Source organism: Mus pahari, chromosome 4, assembly GCF_900095145.1.
Source record: "Mus pahari chromosome 4, PAHARI_EIJ_v1.1, whole genome shotgun sequence".
Lineage (NCBI taxonomy): Eukaryota > Metazoa > Chordata > Mammalia > Rodentia > Muridae > Mus > Mus pahari.
The window spans coordinates 66,876,265-66,896,599 of record NC_034593.1 but is presented as its reverse complement, the minus strand read 5'-3'; the positions used below and the strand labels follow the sequence as shown (position 1 = coordinate 66,896,599).

Below are 20,335 nucleotides of genomic sequence, written 5' to 3'. Positions count from 1 at the left end.
TGGTAGACTGTGGGACTGAGCAGAAGGAGCTATAGGTCCTATGGTAGACTGTGGGACTGAGCTGACAGACTGGCGCTGCCTGCCTTAGGGACCCTGCAGCGGCAGTATTGAAGTGAAGATATCTTAAGCACTCTTTTCTCTCATTTGAAGTTTTCCCCTTCCCTTTCAGTAGTGACATGAAATGTGGCTAAGACCATGCAATGCCAATTTTTGCTTTGTTGTCTAGAGATGCAAAATGTAGCTCTAATCTTCTTCCCTCTTTAGAACAAACCACGTGGTGTATATGCTATCAATTGCTAGTAATCTAATAATTTTGAAACAGACCAGGGTTCTAGCCAACTACTGTAAACCCCAACAGTTCACATGATTTTACTCAGTAGTATTGGAAACAAAATGCAGTTTTTTCTTCTGTTTTAAACTGACATGAAATTGTGTGTCACGTGTTATCAACTCTAAAGGAACTCAGTGGTAGAACTTTGAAATGGCTGCCGTTGTTAGAATGTTCTCAGAACCTCTGTCAGGACAGAGATAATGTAGTGAATACAGTTTTGTTATATCTTAGTCACAACTAAGAGGCATAAAAGAAGTACTTTTGTAGGGTAGGTAAAAGTCTTTGCTGTCTAAGTGCAGCAGAGTGCCTCTAGATATTTGAGACAAGTTTTGATGAGTTCATGGAGATGATAACTTCTCTGCAAACAAGAGGTCTGGGCTTGTGTGCCTGGCTACTCTTAGGTATTGGAAGCCAGATGAGTAAGGAAATATATTAAGTTCATTGCAGATAATATGGTGTACAGTATACTCCAAAATTACTCCCAATAGAGCTCTGCTGAAATGCTTCACAGTTTACAGACTTCTGATTTACTGAGACTTGTCTAACTGACCTTCCTGTGCTACTTTCTTTGTAAGATAGAAATACTCAAATACAGTCTAGAACTTGGATACTTTTGTACCAGCTCTTCCCTTGCTGTTCTGGTCTCCTTTTACTTGCATTTCAGTGAGGGTGATACTCAGTCATTTATTAATGCCCGAGCTAGAAGGGACATATCTGACTCAGACCTTTAGCTGACCAAAAGCAGGCAGTAGTGTGTAAACCCAAAGATCATGGGCAGTCAGTATGGCAATATTCATCCTATCGGCCTAGCCCAACTTATGCATACCTGAGATCTGATGAGCTGTGCTGTTACTTTAAACAGCATTCACTGTAATTACATGAACTGTGTTGTTTGCTATTAATGTAAGTTGACTTTACTAGCCTCACATAGAGAATTACAGTCATTACAGTTAACCTTTTAAAATATTGTACTTTTACATATATGAGTGTTTTGGGTGCTGCATGTATGTAAGTGTACTATGTATGTGTGCAGTTTCTGCAGAGGTCAGAGTGAAGTATTAAATCCTCTGGAACTAGAGTTAGAGATAGGTATGAGTCACCATATGGGTGCTGGTAATTGAAACAGGGTCCTCTACAAGAGGCGGGTGCTGTTATCTACTCTGTTATCTCTGCAGCACCTACAGTTAATGTTTGGTTACTTAGAGGAGTGGATGACCGACAGAAACAACACTGAAGTTCAGATGACCTAGGCTTTAGTTTGAGGCTGTTTGGTTTTGTTTGGTTTTGTCAGCACTGTTTGCTGATTGGCAAGAATTTTTTGCCAAAGCTTAATCCTTGACTGAGAAGTTAGAGTAATTAAAACGTAAGTAAATATGAGCAGAATCCAAGTCCATGTTTCCCTTCACCCTTTCATCATCACTTATATTCACAGAGAACTCTAACTAGGGAATCAGAGCTGTACGTTTATTCTTTTTTTTTTTTTTTTGGAGACAGAGTTTCTCTGTATAGCTCTGGCTGTCCTGGAACTCACTTTGTAGACCAGGCTAGCCTCGAACTCAGAAATCAGCCTGCCTCTGCCTCCAGAGTGCTGGGATTAAAGGCGTGCGCCACCACGCCCAGCACTGTAAGTTTATTCTTAATCTTCATTATTTTTAAGAATTCAAGTTGATGTGTTTAATGTTTCTTAGCACTTAGAATTCTGTATCACATATTTATATCATGTATTCTGTTTCGTAAATCTTACTTTTGGGTAAAGTACATCTTATTTTTAAAAAAAATTTTTTTGCAGGGTTGAGTAAGAATTTTAATTTTTCGAAGAGTTCTGACATAACTATTGAAACATTTTTGCTTATTGTTTGATGAATTTATCATTAATAGAGAACAAAACATCAGAAATGTTTTTTCCCAAAAAAACACTTATACTAATCATAACTTTAAACTTCTCATTGTAGCTAGAACGAGTAAATTTGTCTGCAGCTCAGACTCTGAGAGCCGCTTTCATTAAGGTGAGGTATAATAACTTCTTACATTTGTTAAATTGTTATATGTAAATCTAAATACCAGGTGATTGTTGTTAATTTTAGATTACTTAGATATTACTTATGCTTTGCTCTATTATATAAAGCTTTGAATACTTATAAAAGGCAAACCACAGCAAATGGTGTTTCATATGGTCTCAGACGTGCATTTTCTACATTCTTTTTTAATTACTTCTTAGAAACTTGTTTTAAAGTGTAAATAAGTTTAATATGGTTTAATATTGAGATATAAAAATCTACCTCCTATATCACAGACTAAGGTTACTTTGAGAATATAGTTAAGACATTTCAGGTGCATTTCTTCATTGTCCTTAGACCAGAGCTGTTGAGTTGTTCATTACTGGTAACATGTTGAGCTCTAGGAAGTATGACTTGTTCAAACAGTTCTGTCCTGAGGATAAAATACACAGGCTTGGTGACATTGTTTTAAAATTAGCAGAAGTTAGCTCAGTATTAAGAACTCATTTCTTATACACCATAAAAACAATTTCTCTGTACACAACCACTAGAGAAAAATTAACAATGCTTAGTTGATTTCATATTTGTTCTCAGGGTATATTTTTGTTGTTTAGCATATTTTGAGCATATTTTAAAATTTTACCTGCTTTCTCAACTAACATATATGTTTGTGTGGCCCCAAATTATTTTTTATTTACTTGGAAATTCCCATCATTAATTAAAATATCTTATTTTTAAGTCAAAATATGTTAATGTTTAAATTAAGAATAAGCTTAATTTTTTTGTAGATGTTCCTTTTAGTGATATTCAAAAAACTGGTAAAATAATGTATCCTTGAGGAATTTTCTTATGACATTGATAAAAATACAGTTGTGTGACTAAGACAGACCTGCATATCTGGGTTTGCCCTTGGATACATTTAATGTTCACAGCACTGGTGTTTTAATGTTGTTTTACTTTATTTGTTTATTTACTACTGAATCTTAAAGTTACACAAGTCTGGCCTTGAAATGACACTTTGGTCTCAGCCTTCTAAGTACTGGAAACTATAGGCATATACTATTCTGCTTGAAGTTCACAATATTTCTTAATTCAAAAAATGGTGAAAATTATTTTAAGAGGAGCATGAACCTCATATTAAGCAGTGATTTATTGTTAACTATCAAAGCTAGTTAGATCTCAAGTAAAACTAATGAAAGCTATGCAGGAAAGGTGATTTTGTGTTTTTAAATTTATTTTTGAGAACCTGGAGAGAGCTCAAAGGTTAAAAGAACTTAATGCTTTTCTAGAGGACCTAAATTGAGTTCCTGGCATCACGCTTCTATAAATGCAGCTCTAGGAGACTGTGTACCTCTAGCCTACTCAAGTACCTTCACTCACATGCACATACCTACCTGCAACCACAGAATTAACGATAATGAAAAGGAATTTTAAAAACTTTCTTTTTGAAAATGACCAAGAACTATTGCTGAACTACTTTTTAATACCCATATTTCCAGTTCTTTGTCTTGTACAGTGGTTTTTAGTCACATCATATATATCATTTGCAGAAAAAAAGAGGATTAATAATTTTCCCAAAATAAATATATATCACAATTTTTATTAAGATATACATTCTGCTTGATTAGCAGTACCTTGTCCTTCTTGTCCACTGCAGACAGGTTGTGCTATCTCCTACATTGATAATCATTGGCTATGAAACTGCTTTTATGCCGTGGGATGTTCTTCTCTCGCATTAGAGTCTTCACAAAGGTTGAGTACCCATCAAGTTCCTGGTTGAAATCTATCAAGTGCAGATAGCGTCTCTGATCTAAGAGCAGAAGTTTCAGACATATTGATTGGATTTGAGCTTTTGAAGATTTAGCCAGGACTTTAGCTAGAAGACACTAAGACAGTGGCTTTCAACCTGTAAGTTGTGACCCTTTTGAATGCCCTTCACAGGGTCACCTAAGAGTATATTAATATTATGATTCATAACAGTAGCAGAATTACAGTTGTGAAGTAGTAATGAAAATGATTTTATGGTTGGGGTCACCACAACATGAGGAACTGTATTATAGGGTTGCAGCATTAGGAAGATTGAGAACAACTGCACTAAGACATAATTCCCAAAAGTTGTGCCCAGCCACCCTGCAAACCTAGGGGGCTGTGTGAAGTGTTTTAGAAAAGTGAGTATTGTGATATTTAACATCTGTTTACACTATGAACTTCTTTTGAAGTAGTTTGTGATTTCAACATATTAGATTGGTCTGCATTCCTTTAAATGATGTCATATCTTTTTGGAACTACTAAAAGCAATTAGCACAAATAGGAAAAATCAGTGTGCAGAAAGAAATGAGAAATGTGCCAACCTATGTCCAGTGTTTGAGAAACTACAGTGCTCAGGAAGTGCAGACATCCCATTAATATATAGCCTTCACTAGCAGTGAGACAACATGCTGTCTATCTTGTGTACAAAGTTTTGGAGGTAATTGAGTTAGCAGGGTGTACCACTTTCCTAAGATAATTGTACTACCTAAACTACTTAATAAGCTGCATTTGGCTCTTTGAGCTTTGAGAACTGTCAAAGTTCAGGGCCTCCGTGAGACTTCTGCATTTTCCAGTGCTGACCTTTTGCTGTGCCAAATCAAACTAGTATTAAAAACTTTGTGTGCAGACTTTGATTTAATTCTTTCAGCACTTTAACTTAATTAACAAGCTGTTTCTTTGCAGTTATTTCCTGTAAACACAATGCCCCCAAGATAATTCATTATGTAGGTGGACTTAATGCTTCTTGGACAAGGAAGATAAACAACTGTTATGAAATAAGCATCAAGTATAATTTTTGGCAATTCAGGATACTAAGACTATAATAGTGCATTTAACCAAATTTGAATCGTTTTTCTTTTGAGAGTCACCTTAGCAAAACAGAATTTAGATGCTTCATTAATCATTTATCAAAGTGATGAGCATAGCATTACAAGTACAGTGATCCCAACATTCCCTGAGGTACATGTATATATTTTGTGCCGTTCCCCACTTCAGTTCACAACCTCTGAGGTTTTCCTACTTGAGACCGCATACAAACAAGAGTGTTTTAGGAAAGTGATGAAACAGAAAAAACAACTGATCCCAGTGATAATAGGATGGAACTGCAAAGACAGAGAGGTTAATTGTGTTTGAAACTAAGGAAGCAGGGTGTCATTGAATCATGATTGGAAATTAGGCTTCTACATGATTATTGGGATAAAGAAAAAGCATTATATAGATTTAATTGGCAGGCATCCTAAAAGAGGCACACTTTCAATGTGATTAAAAGTTTTTTTTTTTTTAAATAGGCTAAATTACTATGAAAATGAAAATGCAAAATTTGCCTTTATAATCAATCTTGGTATGGCTAGATTTTAATGCCTTAAAATTCAAGTAACGTAAGAAATGTACATTTATTTATCATGCTCCATATTATTTATCATGCTCTGTATATAGCTTTTCAGGGTACTATAGAGGGCCTATGAGAAGGTTCCATGCATCAATGCAATTGTCAAGCAAACCTGATATGCAAAATGTAATCCCTTGAGCCCATGCTAAGATGGAGGGAGAGAACTGACTCCCCAGAGCTGCCTATATTTACACTTGCACATATGTGCTTGCCTATGGCCAAGCAATCCATTTTACATATACACACACAACACACAAACACATACGCACACATAAACACCAATTACAATAAGTGAAAATCAGTTTTTCAATGAGTGATAGTTTAAAAACCATTGAACAAAAATTTTTGCTATAAAACTAAAATAGGAAATGGAAATTATTCTATAGAAAATTAGGTAAGGGAATAAATCAGTTTTATTTAAAAGTGCAAAAGCTACCCTGGTGTTTTATTTTATGTTTCCTGGCACTTAATTCTCATACAACACATCTTCCAAAAACACTTGATAGGAATTATTACTGCCTGTCCTTAAGATGAAATATTGTATAAGCTAAAAATTATCAGTGTAGCTAAGGAGATTTTGTCATAATTGTTAGGTTGATTGAGAGAGGACATACTGGAGAGGCAAGGAATGCTGGGTGCTTCTGTGACTTTGCACATAATAAAAACTTCTGATACAAAACTAAACAAAGCTGATGGCGCCTTTAGTAGCACCTGTGTCACCAGTGCTTTCTGTCCTTATAAGTGAATAAATTCAGAACAATTAAATTTTAGCTTTAAAATGTTGATCACATTTCTATGTATGAAAACTAGCGATTTTTTTCTTCACAGAAAGACCAGAAATGTAAAGGTTTTTTTTTTTTACCTTTTATTGATTTTTTATGGGTTTTGCATCATGTGTGCCAGTCCCACTCATCTTCCCATCCCCTCATATCTGCCCTTTGTCCTTGAAACCTCACCCTAAAATAAAAAACAGACAAAAAACAAAGAGTAGAAAATGTGGCGTTGTGGAAGCTGTAGTATGTCCCAATGCTTTCCACGGTATAGCCCTCTGTCACAGAAGCCAGAGGTCCTGAACCAGACCTATGACTCATTGCATGTTCTTCTTCCAGGCTGAAAAGGAAAATCCAGGCCTCACACAAGACATCATTATGAAAATATTAGAGAAAAAAAGTGTAGAAGTTAACTTCACCGAGTCCCTTCTTCGTATGGCAGCTGATGACGTAGAAGGTATCAGAAAGAAGACTTGTGTTTAGTTCTCCATTCTTGAGAAGCACTTCCTTCAGATCATTACCATTTGACCAGACAGTCATCCCTATTCCTTCATGCTTCTTGTGATGGTAGTGGTTATTATCTGTACAAAGTAGACAAGGAGACCCTTTAACTTTTCTGTATTTGTCAGATTTAGTTATGTGATGTATTTGATACTACATGCTTTTATCTTTTTACCCATTAATATATAATGCTTAACAAATTTCAATTTCACTGGAAGTTCTGAGAAATATTCTCTGTTGCATTTGAAAGCAGTGAGCCTCTGTAAGTTGATGAGCTTCCTATTAGACAGCTTGGTAGTAAGCCTTCTTATCTACCAGGTCTGATTGAAGCTTCTTTTTAAAAAGCCATTCTGTGATCCCAGCCTATATGTTGGGCTTATATTGGTCTTTGTTTTAAAATGAAATGTTAAGAATATACTGAAAATTATAGTAAGTTTGTGGTTATAATATAATGAACCACAGTATATTTCATATTGTAGACATTTTAATATAATGAGCCATATTATATTCAACACTACAAGTTTTAGTATGATGAACCATAAAATATTCTACGCTATAGGGGTTTAATATAATGAACTATAGTGCATTCAGTACTGTAGGAGTTTAAATATAATGATCCATTGTATAGTCAATACTAAAGTTAATAAAATAGACTTAATATATTCCACATTATAGGGGTTTTAAGTTTCTGAACTCACATTTCCCTTTTACAAATATGTAAATGACCTCCTTCTTCATGAATTTTGTTATTTAAGGTTTCATGGGACATGAGTATAGACTATTAGGACTGATGAGTTAATGAAGCCTCTTTTTGATCAATGGATGGGTGGATTTTATTAGGTTTTCCCGTATATCTCAAAGATGTGTAGTCTTATTCTGTTTTACTTCAGAAATTATTTTTGCACTGGACCAAGTTGAACTTCGTTTCTCTTTTCGGGCTCAATGACTTTTTTCCCACTCTCTCCTTCCTTTGGTCAGGATTGCGAGTTCTTAGATTTGAATTTGTCAGAGTCACATGATATTTTTTATTGTGTTTCCGTTTTATCAGAGTACATGATTGAACGGCCAGAGCCAGAATTCCAGGACCTAAATGAAAAGGCACGGGCACTTAAACAGATCCTCAGTAAGATTCCAGATGAGATCAATGACAGAGTGAGGTTTCTGCAGACAATCAAGTAAGTGAAGTTTTTTTGATTTGTTTAAAAACAAGAATCATTAATTAATTCAATTAAAATATTAGTTTGGAATAAAATCTAAAAATTTTGAATGCCATGCACTTTGAATATAATGGCATCAGAGTACCCTGTCTTTAGGATGTTTAAGTGGCATTAATGAATCAATGAAATAGTGGACTAAACATATTAATTTAAACAATATTATAAATTAAACTTTATGTGGTGGTTTGATAAGGTCTGGCCCCCATAGACCCATTCTTTGAATGGTTGGCCCATGTGGAGTGTGGGAAGTGGCACTTTTAGGAGATGTGGCCTTGTTAGAGTAGGTACCTTGGAGGAAGATTGTCATTGTGGGGGTGGGCTATGAGGTCTCTCTGCTCAAGCTCCACCCAGTGTGGAAAGAAAGCCTCTTCCTGGCTGCCTGCAGAAGACATAGACTCCTGCCTGTTTTCTTTGATCAAGATATAGAATTCTTGGGTCCTCCAATACCAAGTCTGCCTGCATAATGCAATACTTCCTGCCATGATGATGATAAACTGAACCTCTGAAACTGTAAGCCAGCCCCAACTAAAGGTTTGCCTTTATGACCTTGATATTGTCCTCTCACAGCAATAAAAGACTAAGACACTATATAACAAATTCTGTAAATAACCTGTATATTTCAGCTAAAAGTAAGTGTAGGCACTATGTTGGTAGCAAGAAAGTCCCAATGTTGTTTTCATTTCAAATATGGCATAAATTATTTTTGTACAGATGCTGTCTTAGTCAGGGTTTCTGTTCCTGCACAAACATGACTAAGAAGCAAGTTGGGGAGGAAAGGGTTTATTCAGCTTACACTTTCCACATTGCTTTTGATCACCAAAGGATGTCAGGACTGGAACTCAAGCAGGTCAGAAAGCAGGAGCTGATGCAGAGGCCATAGAGGCATTTTCTTTACTGGCTTGCTTCCCCTGGCTTGCTCAGCCTGCTCTCTTATAGAACCCAAGACTACCAGCCCAGAGATGGTACCACCCACAAGGGGACCTCCCCCCTTGATCACTAATTGAGAAAATGCCTTGCAGCTGGATCTCATGGAGGCATTTCCTCAACTAAAGCTCCTTTCTCTGTGATAACTCCAGCCTGTCTCAAGTTGACACAAAACTAGCTGGTACAGATGCGAATGGCATTTTTTAATATTTTCCGAACTGAACTCTAAACCTTTGCTTTTGGATTATAGATTGCATAATAAGGGCTAAGAAGCTGACTGGTAGCCAAACAGCAAAAGTAGTAGTTCTAGAGAACTAGTAGCGCACTTGTGGCCCATCTGTCTTAGTTAGGTTTCTAATGCTATGATAAAGACCCTGACCAAAAATGCAACTTGGGGAAGGCTTATGTGTCCTAAGTCACAGTCTATTGAGGAAAGCCAAGGCAGGAACCTGGAGTCAGGAACTGAAGCAGAGGCCATGGAAGAGTGCTGCTTACTGGCTGGCTCAAGCTTACTGTTAAATACTTCATGACTACCTCTCCAGGAGTAGCCTCTCCCACATCAATCATCCAAGAAGAAAATGCCCACAGGTTCACCACAGCCAATCCTATAGCTCATTTGACATTTTCTCAATTGAGAGACCCTACCTTGTGTCAGGTTGACAAAGTCACCAGCCTAACACCTTTGTCGTTTGAACTAGTGGTGGAGAAAATATTTCCTAGCTAAGTGTCTGTGGTAATTCTCTTCTGCCTCCATAGATAGAAAGCAGCACAAGCTTGAATAATAATATCTCTGATCAATGCAGTGTCTCGGGGAAACCATAAGTAAAGATTTCTCAGAAGCATAGTTTTATTAGCATGTTTCTCTGACATAGGCTAAAATAAATTGTGTGTTACCTTGAAACCATAAAAAGGAACCACATAGAATAAGTGCCAGTTTTGTGTTCAGGAATAACCTGTTTAACTTTGGTTACAAAATGCTATGTTAAATATTTGGAGCATATGTTTTGAGTGATAAGGAAAGAAATGAGATTATGTCGCAGTGTAAGCACTTTTCTGTATTAATATGTTAATGAAATAGTATTAGTAATTATTCCTCTAAGAGATGAGGAGAATGAGCCACAAAAAATTAAGTTACATCCTAAGGGTATAGAATAGTTTGAACCATAGGAGACTGATACCAGCATTCTCTGTGCCCTTTTCTGTTCCTAACACCTTTTCTAGCTAAGTGTCTGTGGTAATTCTCTTCTGCCTCCATAGATAGAAAGCAGCACAAGCTNGAATAATAATATCTCTGATCAATGCAGTGTCTCGGGGAAACCATAAGTAAAGATTTCTCAGAAGCATAGTTTTATTAGCATGTTTCTGTAGCATAGGCTAAATTGTGTTACCTTGAAACCATACCTTGAAACCTTGAAACAGGTTTCTGCTATTTGAATGAAATGTGATAATGGATATCTATTGAATGCAAGTATATTAGACAGGAATATTACGGTGAACACCAAGACAAAAAGGATAGAAGCAGAGCTGGCATCCTCATGACAGTCTCTGTCCTCCTAGAGCAGTGGTTCTCACTGTGGGTCACGACCTCTGGGTAACATATCAGATATTCTGTATATCACAGAGTCACATTAGAGTTCATTACAGTAGTAAAATTGTAGTTATGAAGTAGTAACAATATAGTTTATTGTTGTTGTTCACTCAACATGAGGGTTGCAGTGTTAGAAAGGTTAAGAACCACTACCTTGGGGCGTCTCCTTAACCTGCTGTGGCTGAAGGGAAATAGTGTGCAAGCTACATACGGGAAGAGTTTGCCCATAGTTTTTAACAAAGGCTTAGACATTGCAGTTTTACTTCCACTTTTTGAATGTACTAATAACCACAATTGAATTAAAAGTAATGGCAGTGGAAATGTAGTTTGTATACATTTCAGGATTCACTAGTCTTAAGTTTTGGGGTGTTCAAATTGTTTGGGAAAGGAGAAGTCAATCTTGTATGAATAGTGCAGATGGCTACAGTTGAGCTTTTTTTTTTTTAACATACTGTACTTTTCATATTTAAATTAGTAATCCTACTTTCCCATATTTTACCAACATTAAGTGAGTATGACCTACTGTACCAAATTTTATGAGAATATAAATCTTGCTGTCAGTTATGACTGATTTCATCTGCTGTAAATTATTCATAACTTTGAGAGTTATATTACCTCAATTCTTTATCTGGTTCACTGGCTCAGTATTCCTTTGTGCTGTAATGTCCTTTTGTAATTTGCTAATTCTCAGGTGATTACTAATATAATTCAATGTCCCTAGAACAAACCTTGGTGCTATAAGTAAGAATGTTTTACTATCTATCTGTGGATAATGTATTCAATGTAAGCTATTTCAGGATATTTTTCAAGAACATTTTTCAACGACTGGGTAAGTCACTGTTGTTTGCCAGGTCTTCTAGTAGTCCAGGCTTAGGGAGAATGTTGGTCACAACAGTTTATAAAAGTGTTCTATACCACTAAGTTAGAAGATCTTGACCGCATAGTCCCAAGTACTTAAAATGTGGCTCATCCACAGTTACCTGGAGAGGGTTCTTTCTACTCCAGCCCCACCCAAACTTGTACAGGCTCTTAATTGTATTATACTGATATGCAGGAGTACAGAGTTTGTATGTACCAGTGGGGTGCCCTTTGCTGTCCAAGACGTGTTTCCCTTAGGTCAACTTTAAAAATCCTAGGTGGTTTTTGAAAAATTGTTGTGTAATTTTTATGTATAGTCACCCTATTTACTATGCAGTACCAGGCCATACTATGTTCCTGTCTAACTGTGACTCTAACTCTAACTGCATCTCCTAACAACCATTTACTCTCAACTTTTATCAAATCAACTTTGGTAGACTCTATTTACAAGTGAAATTATATGGTATTGTTTTTTCTGTGTGTGTTTTTTCACCTAATAATAGTGTCTAATTCCATTCATATTGTCATAAATTACAGGATCCCACTGTTTCTCACTGTTGACTAGTATCCAGTGTATCTGTACTGTGTTTATCCATTGATCCAGCAATTGATAAACATCAGACTCGTCTACTATTTTGACTATTTTGTGAACAGCTCTTTAGTGGACATGAGAGTATAGAAATCTGTGTGATACACGTATTTCATCTGTGTTAGCTAGGTACCCAAGCTGTGAAATTACTAGTACTGTGCTCTACAAGAACACGCTGATAACCCTCAGTGTCTGGGGCTCTGCTTTTCTCTACAGCCTTGCCAGCATTTGTTACTCTCTGTTGTTATCACTCACTCATCCTAGGGTAAAATGATGGCTTATTATGCTTTCGATTTGTGTTTCTTTGTTACTTAGCAGTGGTGTCTTTTCACCTACTTTTAGTGTCATTAGTTGGACCCTGATGTTTTAAAAAAATGTCTATTCAGTTTTCTTGTCCATTTCTTAATCTGTTTTATTATTTTGCTACAGTGTTGGGTTTTTTTGTTGTTTTTTGTTTGTTTGTTTTTTATGGTGTTGGGATATTGTCTCAGAATTTCTTGGGAGGTTGGTATAAAGGAGAATTTGGTATATTGTTAAGATTTATTATTCAGAAATTGAAGAGTAAAGATTTTCTTATGCTTAAGCCTTCCTCCGTAGCCCACATAGGGTAAAGGCCTTTTTCACAGTCCCTGTCCTAAGGTGTGACATTACAAAGTTGTCTTTGGCTTCAGAGAGAGTCACTGGGAGCAGTCCTAGAGTACTGTAATGTAGCTGTGACCATCATTCCACCAGTCTCTGCCATGCTCCAAGCCCATGGGCAATGAAGACCAGCACATTAGAGGGTTAGGACCAAGGTCCATTCTTGCAAAGGCTCCTGGTTTTCAGTACACATACAACCATAGAAAATACTAGGTATTGGTGATGCTCCTAGATTAGTAGTTATGTTCCCAGGTTATCTAGAGCTGTTCAGGAAGCTCTGTTAACAGCACAGCATGGGAAACTTCCCAGTATCATGCATCCTAGCAAATGTGGTCTGTCACTATGCTGTACTGCTTTAGATTGAGAACTTCTGCCAGGTTTTGTTGTGTTTAGTCTCAGGTATACCTCACCCCTTATGGTAGCCAGCAGTGTTGGAAGCCAAACTAGTTAGATGCTGAGACAGTGCTAGAATCCCATTATAAGCACAGGTCTAATTATAGCTGTGCTACTTGGGTGGAGGAGGGAGCCACAAGGTTAATAATACAAAATTGAGTTGTACCTAAGCCTTAGCCTCAGAGATCTACATAAGTCTTAGGAGGAGACTTACTCCTCAGGTAACATAAACATGAGTTGCAGATGTACAGACTTCTGGCTAATGTCAGAGCTGGTGCTAGGTCGTTTGAGCACTTTCTCTCATACAGAGCCTCGGTGTCTCTTATCTCTTTGCCTCATTGTGGGCTTAGACCTGAATAATGAGACAAAGCTGTGTGAACTTTCCTGTTCTGTTCTTCCTCCCAGCTTATTCTATAGGGCAGAGCTTACTGAGGCTATGAGCCTCCTGGCCTGATGCTCTTCTAGAAGCTAAGTTCCTAGCCCTACAATCAAGTTAAGTTACTGGGACTTTGTCTAGCCCTAGGTTCCACTGTGCCTTTGCTAAGGCTGCAGCATCCCTGGGGCATGAACAATTTTCTTTTCCTCTAACTGCAAGGTACCTTGCTCTGTACTGGGCTTGAAGCTGAAAGACAAGGATGCTGGAAATTCTTTCCTTCCTACCTCTTTAAGTGTAACTAAAACCAGACTCTCTAGTCACTCACCTGATTACCCTAGCTTTGTGCAGATATTTTGGTATTTGTGATAGCTCTTTAATTTGTTGTATCTGAGGAAAGCCTCACTAGAGACTGATTCAGCAGCCTGTCATCATGCTCACCTTTCAGATTCCCGGTTCTTAAAAGCAGATATAGACTCTAGCAAAGCCCTTTCTCTTCTTCCCACCTTGCTTTTCTTTGCAGTTAAGCAGTCTGTTTCTGGGCTGCTCCCTTGACCTGCCCTGTCCAAACATTTCTGTTACATTCACATCTTTCGCATTAGCCATGGCAACAAGTTAATAATTACTTTTTTTATAGAATACTAAAATATGCTAAAAATGATATGCAATTATATATCTGTGTGATCACTGTTACCTTCTTTATATTTATTTTAGTTAGCTCCAATATGAATTTATTGAAACTTTCATATGTAGAGATTTAACATTTTATATTGGTTACAACTATAGTTTTTCTCAAAAAATACAGCAAGTTCTGGCGACACTATTTTATTGAATATGATTGACTATGTCCTTCACAGCAGTGTAAAATATTGAAATTGCTTGAAAATAGAGAGACCCTTACATGATTTAGGCTGCTACTCTTAAATAAGGAGCAGTGATGGTAGCATGTGGCCAGGTGACATTTCTGTGTGAAAATAATTCTATTTCAATAGGGAACGGTTTTTTTCTAGCCTAATGTCAATGGTTTACATATAAGAGGTGGTATATATTCATCATAATGCTTAGGAAGAAAAGGCATTACTGTGGCAGGATGAGCTGAAGTACTTCATGAACTGAGAGAAGCATACAAATGAGTACTTTGAGGATCTGACAAGGCATGGCTCGGTTGGGAGAGAGCAGTGTGCCTTGTATGCATGAAGTGTGGGATTCAATCCCCAGCAGTGCACTAAATTTGGGATGATTTCACTCTGGACATGGATCCAAGAGGATCATAAAAGTTCAAAGGTTTTGGTTACATGTAGAGTTCAAAACTAGCCTGGTTACTTGAGAACATATCTCAAAAACAAAACAAAAAGATATATGGGTATAGATATAGATGAATAGCCAACCATGTGGTGCATAACTTTAATCCCAGCACTGAGGCCGAGGCAGGATAGGTAATCTATTACAGTTTCTGAGGTACAGGCCACTCTGGCATATATCAGTGGGGGAAGTAGAGTGGTAAAGCATGATTCATAATTATAAATATATATTTCTTAATGTAGCTGATTTTAAAGATTTTTGTTGTTGCTGTTCCTTTCCAAACAGGGATATAGCTAGTGCAATAAAAGAACTACTTGATACAGTGAATAATGTCTTCAAAAAATATCAGTACCAGAACCGCAGGGTAAGTTGCTTGTTGCCATTGTAGAAATGGGCTTATATGCAGTTGTTTTATGACCTGTGTACTAAAGAGTTTGACTTATAGAAATTGTCTCATTGCATTTGTCCCCAGATGTAAATATTGTGTGGTTATGTGAGTAAGCACTTCTCAGACTTATGGAATATAAATCATCCCATATTCATTGTCATCACTGCCCTTTCACTTAGCCTTGTGTGTTCTTCTTCTGACTTAGCTTATTTTTCTTTTTATAAATATAGGCACTTGAACACCAAAAGAAAGAATTTGTAAAATACTCCAAAAGTTTCAGTGACACTCTGAAGACTTACTTTAAAGATGGCAAGTAAGTATTGTCATTTATACTTTTCTACTCTAATTAAGTGAATGTTTTTGTGGGATATCGGAACCAGGTTATTTGGGCAATTATTTGGGCAGTGAGAGGTCTCCATGGGTAAAGGCTTTCTTCACAGCCTGGCCTCACAGCCTGAACTTAATTTTAACCACACACCCACTTGGTGAGAGGGGGCCGGGGAGATGGAGAAAATTGAATGTAAAAATTAAAATAGAAAAGCTCGGTCAGCTAAGCTCTGTCTTCCATTGCTAAGAGTCAAGTCATCTGATTTAGCAAAGGCAGAGAATTGGAGAGTGGCTACTGTTCTGACCACAACTTAAAACCTACAGTAAGGATTTTTGACACTTTCTGAAAAGGACCTGATACTAAAATTTAAACTGTACAGTCTTCACCCGAATGTGGTTTGTTGGTTTGTTTGTTTGTTTTTCTTGGTTTTTTGGGGGGGCGAATTTTGGTGTTTTCCTTTTTTTTTGATATTAAAAGATAAAAAGTAAATCTTAACTCGCTGGCTTGTACCAACCCTAATTTTTTTTTTCTTAAACTTTAGTAGCATCTGATGGCATGGGTCTACTATTGGAGTTCAATAATTGTACATTTTTTTAAGATTGTTCAGGTGCTGTCAAAGGTGCCAGTCCCTTGAAAAACTAGTACATAGAGGATAGGTTAATAACAATAATTCTCAATCCTCTCTCCATTTTAAAACCATCCTGGGTCAGTTTTTAAAAAGCTCATTGCCACAATTCCACTTTGAGCGATTTCTACCTTGACTTGCCTAGGAACATGTGTGTCCAGGTGGCTGTGGAGTGAGATCCAGGCTAGAGATCCGCTATGCTAAAGGGAAGCTAAAATGGCTAAATAAGAGAACACTAAAGAGATAGGGCCCTGAGGGGAAGAAGACAAAAGCAAATGTTAAGAAAATGATATGGAAGTTGTAAGTGGAACGTTAGTTTTAAGTTTATACAAAACTTCCTATAGAGCCCTGTGTAGATCTAGGGATTGTGTTTTGTATATGTACTCAGTATTTAAACAGATAGTCTGGGTTATGACATCTGCAATATGGTTTCATACAGGTTGTTGACAGTACTTTAGGTAAGATGCTAGAAATTATATTGAAAAAGACATAAGTAATGTATAAAGATAAAAAAATATTCCAAACAGGCATAGCAAACATCATTGAAGTTTTAAGATCCTATATAAAACCACACATTTATGATATTAGTATAAAATATTTTAAAAGTACATGGATATAAAACTTTTACAATCAATTTTAATGTTCAGGCAAATATAATTATTTTCATTTATATTACAAATTGAAGATGTTACATTAATAGTTTTATGTTCCATATGTAAATTCATATGGTCTAGGGAAAATGTTGGTTTGTGACATAGTTTAATAAACTAAGCCCAAATAACCAAATGTATGATTTACATAAGAGTATAATAATTTCTAATTTTAATTAATCAAATATAATGAATGTTGAAAGGCAGGAATTTATATTTCACTAATCTAAAATTTGTATATATTGATTATTCAAGCTTGCTACTGTTTTTCCATTCTCTACAGCTCTAAATTCAATTTTGTTTTGTTTAAATGTTGTGAGTTTTGTACTTGCTTACTGCAAATGGAAAATTGTTAGTGGAGTAAGACCTGTGAAGACATCCTGTACTAGGGAGACAAATTCTCATTGACTCAACTAGGTCATCCCTAAGCCCTCCTAGGTAGAAAACATCTAAGATGAAGATCCAGCCTTCAGCCCTGGTACAGAGGGACTGAGAGGGCTGCAGAATGAGGAGCATCTGAGAGAACTTCTGGCACTTAAAGTAGCTTTGTCCCCTTCTCTCATACATTACATCTTGCTGACAGTTTCCCCTCCTACCACTCCTCCTGGTCCCTCCCCCAACCTCCCCTCTCCCCCAGATCAGCTACTCTTCTGTTTCCCTTCCAAAAGGGGATGAGAGAGAGGCAGCAAAAGAGAGAGCACAAGAGTGCAGGACTTAGCTGGTCTCCCAGGGGATATCTACCAAACTAACAAGATAGAGAAGACTGGGACGGACTCTCATATCATGGCTGGATATGACTACTTAGTAGGAGGAAAAGGATCCCATGAGCAGGCAAAAAAATCAGAGACACCCCCAGTCCATTGTTGGGAGCCCCACAAGAACAAGCTATACCACCATAAAGTATATGCACTTGACCTAGCCCAAACCGTTATAGGGTCCATGTTTATAATTAAAGCATCTGTTAAAATCATACTTTTGTAATTTTTGGGCCCCAGATACTAAATCATATGTTTTTAGGCAAGGATTTGATTAGGGTGGGTTAGAAGTAGTTAACATTTCTTTATCATGCTCATTGATGCCAGATGTCATTGTGCCATTATAGATCTCGAGGCTTAGTGTCTTGCATGCTTCGGCAGATTATGTTAACTGGGAACCTCATCTTAATCATCATTTGAGCATATCAGGTTTTATTTTATTAACAAAATTTTTAAAAATTGTATTTTATCTTGCACTTGAAATTGGAGCTGAAAACCAGTCTGAATCCTCCTGTTTGATCAGTGATCTGTTTAGCCTGTAAATGGTTGTTGGGGTAGCAACCCTACAACCCCTTATTGCCAGTCAGAAACACCAGGGGGCAGTGATTCCTAGACACTATAGTTTAACCCACATTAAATTCTCAACTGGAATGAAAGTTTAGAATACTCAGAACTAACTTGCCTTCCCCCCCCTTTCATTTTATTGCTACCATTAATATGACATTAACTATAAATATTTTAGTTTAAAATAGTGAATTTGGGAAATGAAATTAATGATTGTTCTTTTTCTTTTTAAACAGGGCAATAAATGTGTTCATAAGTGCCAACCGGCTAATTCATCAAACCAACTTGATACTTCAGACCTTCAAAACTGTGGCCTGAAAGTTGTATATGTTAAGAGATGTACTTCTCAGTGGCAGTATTAAACTGCATTTATCTGTAAATTTTAAAGTTTGACTGTATAAATTATCAGTCCCTCCTGAAGGGATCTAATCCAGGATGTTGAATGGGATTATTGCCATCTTACACCATATTTTTGTAAAATGTAGCTTAATCATAATCTCACACTGAAGATTTTGCATCACTTTTGCTATTATCATTCTTTTAAGAATTATAAGCCAAAAGAATTTACGCCTTAATGTGTCATTATATAACATTCCTTACAAGAACTGTAAATATTGGTGTTTGTTTCTGACATTTTAACTTGAAAGCGATATGCTGCAAGATAATGTATTTAACAATATTTGGTGGCAAATATTCAATAAATAGTTTACATCTGTTAAACATTTCTTTACTTGAAAAAAGATGCATATATATATGTGTGTGTGTATATATATGATCAGAAGACCAAGACAACTTGGTATAATGTTAAAGATCTTCTAATGGGAGCTTACTAGCAGTTTATCAAATAATAAAGCAACGAGAATTCCTATTTTTTGTCCTTAATCACTTTGAGCAAAATGTAGTCAGTTAAAATACTTTTGTTAGTTATTACATATAAAGAACTGGATATTTTTTCACAATTTCCAATCTTTAGATACCTAAGAAGAGAGATCAAGCTACGGTGTCTTTGTACTGTAATGACACTTCAAGTTAATGACACTTTCTGAGTTGTAGTTATGGCTCCGTGAAATTACTTCTGGTATACTAGGCCCTATAAGCTTTGCACATTGTCTCCAGAGTAGTCACAGGTTAAAAAAAAAAAAAAAAAAAAAACTTCTAATAGTTGTACTGAGGTTTTTATCAGTGTTAATATAATATATACTCTTTAAATATGTATAGTTTGTTTCACATTAGAGAAGTTATAAGAAAACTATGTATCAGTATTCATGTTGAGTGATTTGAGTTTTTAATTATAAAATAAAGGGAAAATCAGGTTTTGTTCATGTTTTATAAAGAAATTGAATATTAAAATCTGTTGACAGATCTTTGCTATAAGACAATTTAGTTATTTTTGTTATTTAGATGTTTTTAGAAAGTGAATTTTTGAAGATTGCTGTCATTGACAGCATAAAACGGCCCTGGTAAGTATAAGTCAGTGTATGAAAGGAAGCAAAGCAGAAAAGACAAATAATTGAACTACAACCTATGAGAGTGTTCCTAATTTGATTTGTCTTTATTTAAAAGTGCAGAACCACTAATATAAGCATAGGTGATAATCTTTAGTATTTTCATCAAAACCTAGCATTTATTGTTGGAAAATGTAAGGAAGACAAGTGTAATAGGACTTCTAACCAACAGTCTCAATTGCCTTTCTTTTATTCCCTCTTAGAAGGTGCCAGCCTTATTTTTATAAGTCTCTTTATTCTGTAATCTGCTGCATTGGCTTCCATTGTAGTGAAACATGTGTTCATAATGAGGGCGGATTCTGAGTGTCAGTTATTTCTACAAATCCGAAAAGATCTAAGGTGAATCAATGGAGAGGGGGACGGTTTGCTTCCAGTGGCTTCTGAGGAGGCGAATGGAAGGAAACACGTGATTCTGGTGCTTTCTATGTTGAGTACTATTGAAAATACATTTATTAAATTTGATCTTTTCAGAGTCCTATAACTTAACCTATAACTTAATCATCTTCATTACACTTGAAGAAACAGATATGAGATTAGAGCTTTGCTGTCAGCTGAGGGCTGAGCTTTTGGTTCACCTCTTCTGTGTGTTCTCTCCACTTATTTTTGCTCCATTGCCAGAA

At 36.3% G+C, this 20,335-nt stretch overlaps 1 protein-coding gene across 1 annotated transcript in view; it reads left to right on the top strand.

Annotated features, from left to right (window-relative positions):
- Positions 1-18,934, top strand: part of Pdcd10 (programmed cell death 10) — a 44,081-nt gene extending 25,147 nt beyond the window's left edge. The window contains exons 3-8 of the mRNA XM_021195866.1: positions 2,284-2,337; positions 6,856-6,973; positions 8,066-8,192; positions 15,186-15,264; positions 15,519-15,601; positions 18,447-18,934. Of these exons, the coding sequence (XP_021051525.1) occupies positions 2,284-2,337; positions 6,856-6,973; positions 8,066-8,192; positions 15,186-15,264; positions 15,519-15,601; positions 18,447-18,528 (543 nt within the window). The 3' untranslated portion in view covers positions 18,529-18,934. The remainder of the gene's footprint in view (positions 1-2,283; positions 2,338-6,855; positions 6,974-8,065; positions 8,193-15,185; positions 15,265-15,518; positions 15,602-18,446) is intronic.
- The last annotated feature ends 1,401 nt before the right edge of the window (positions 18,935-20,335 follow it).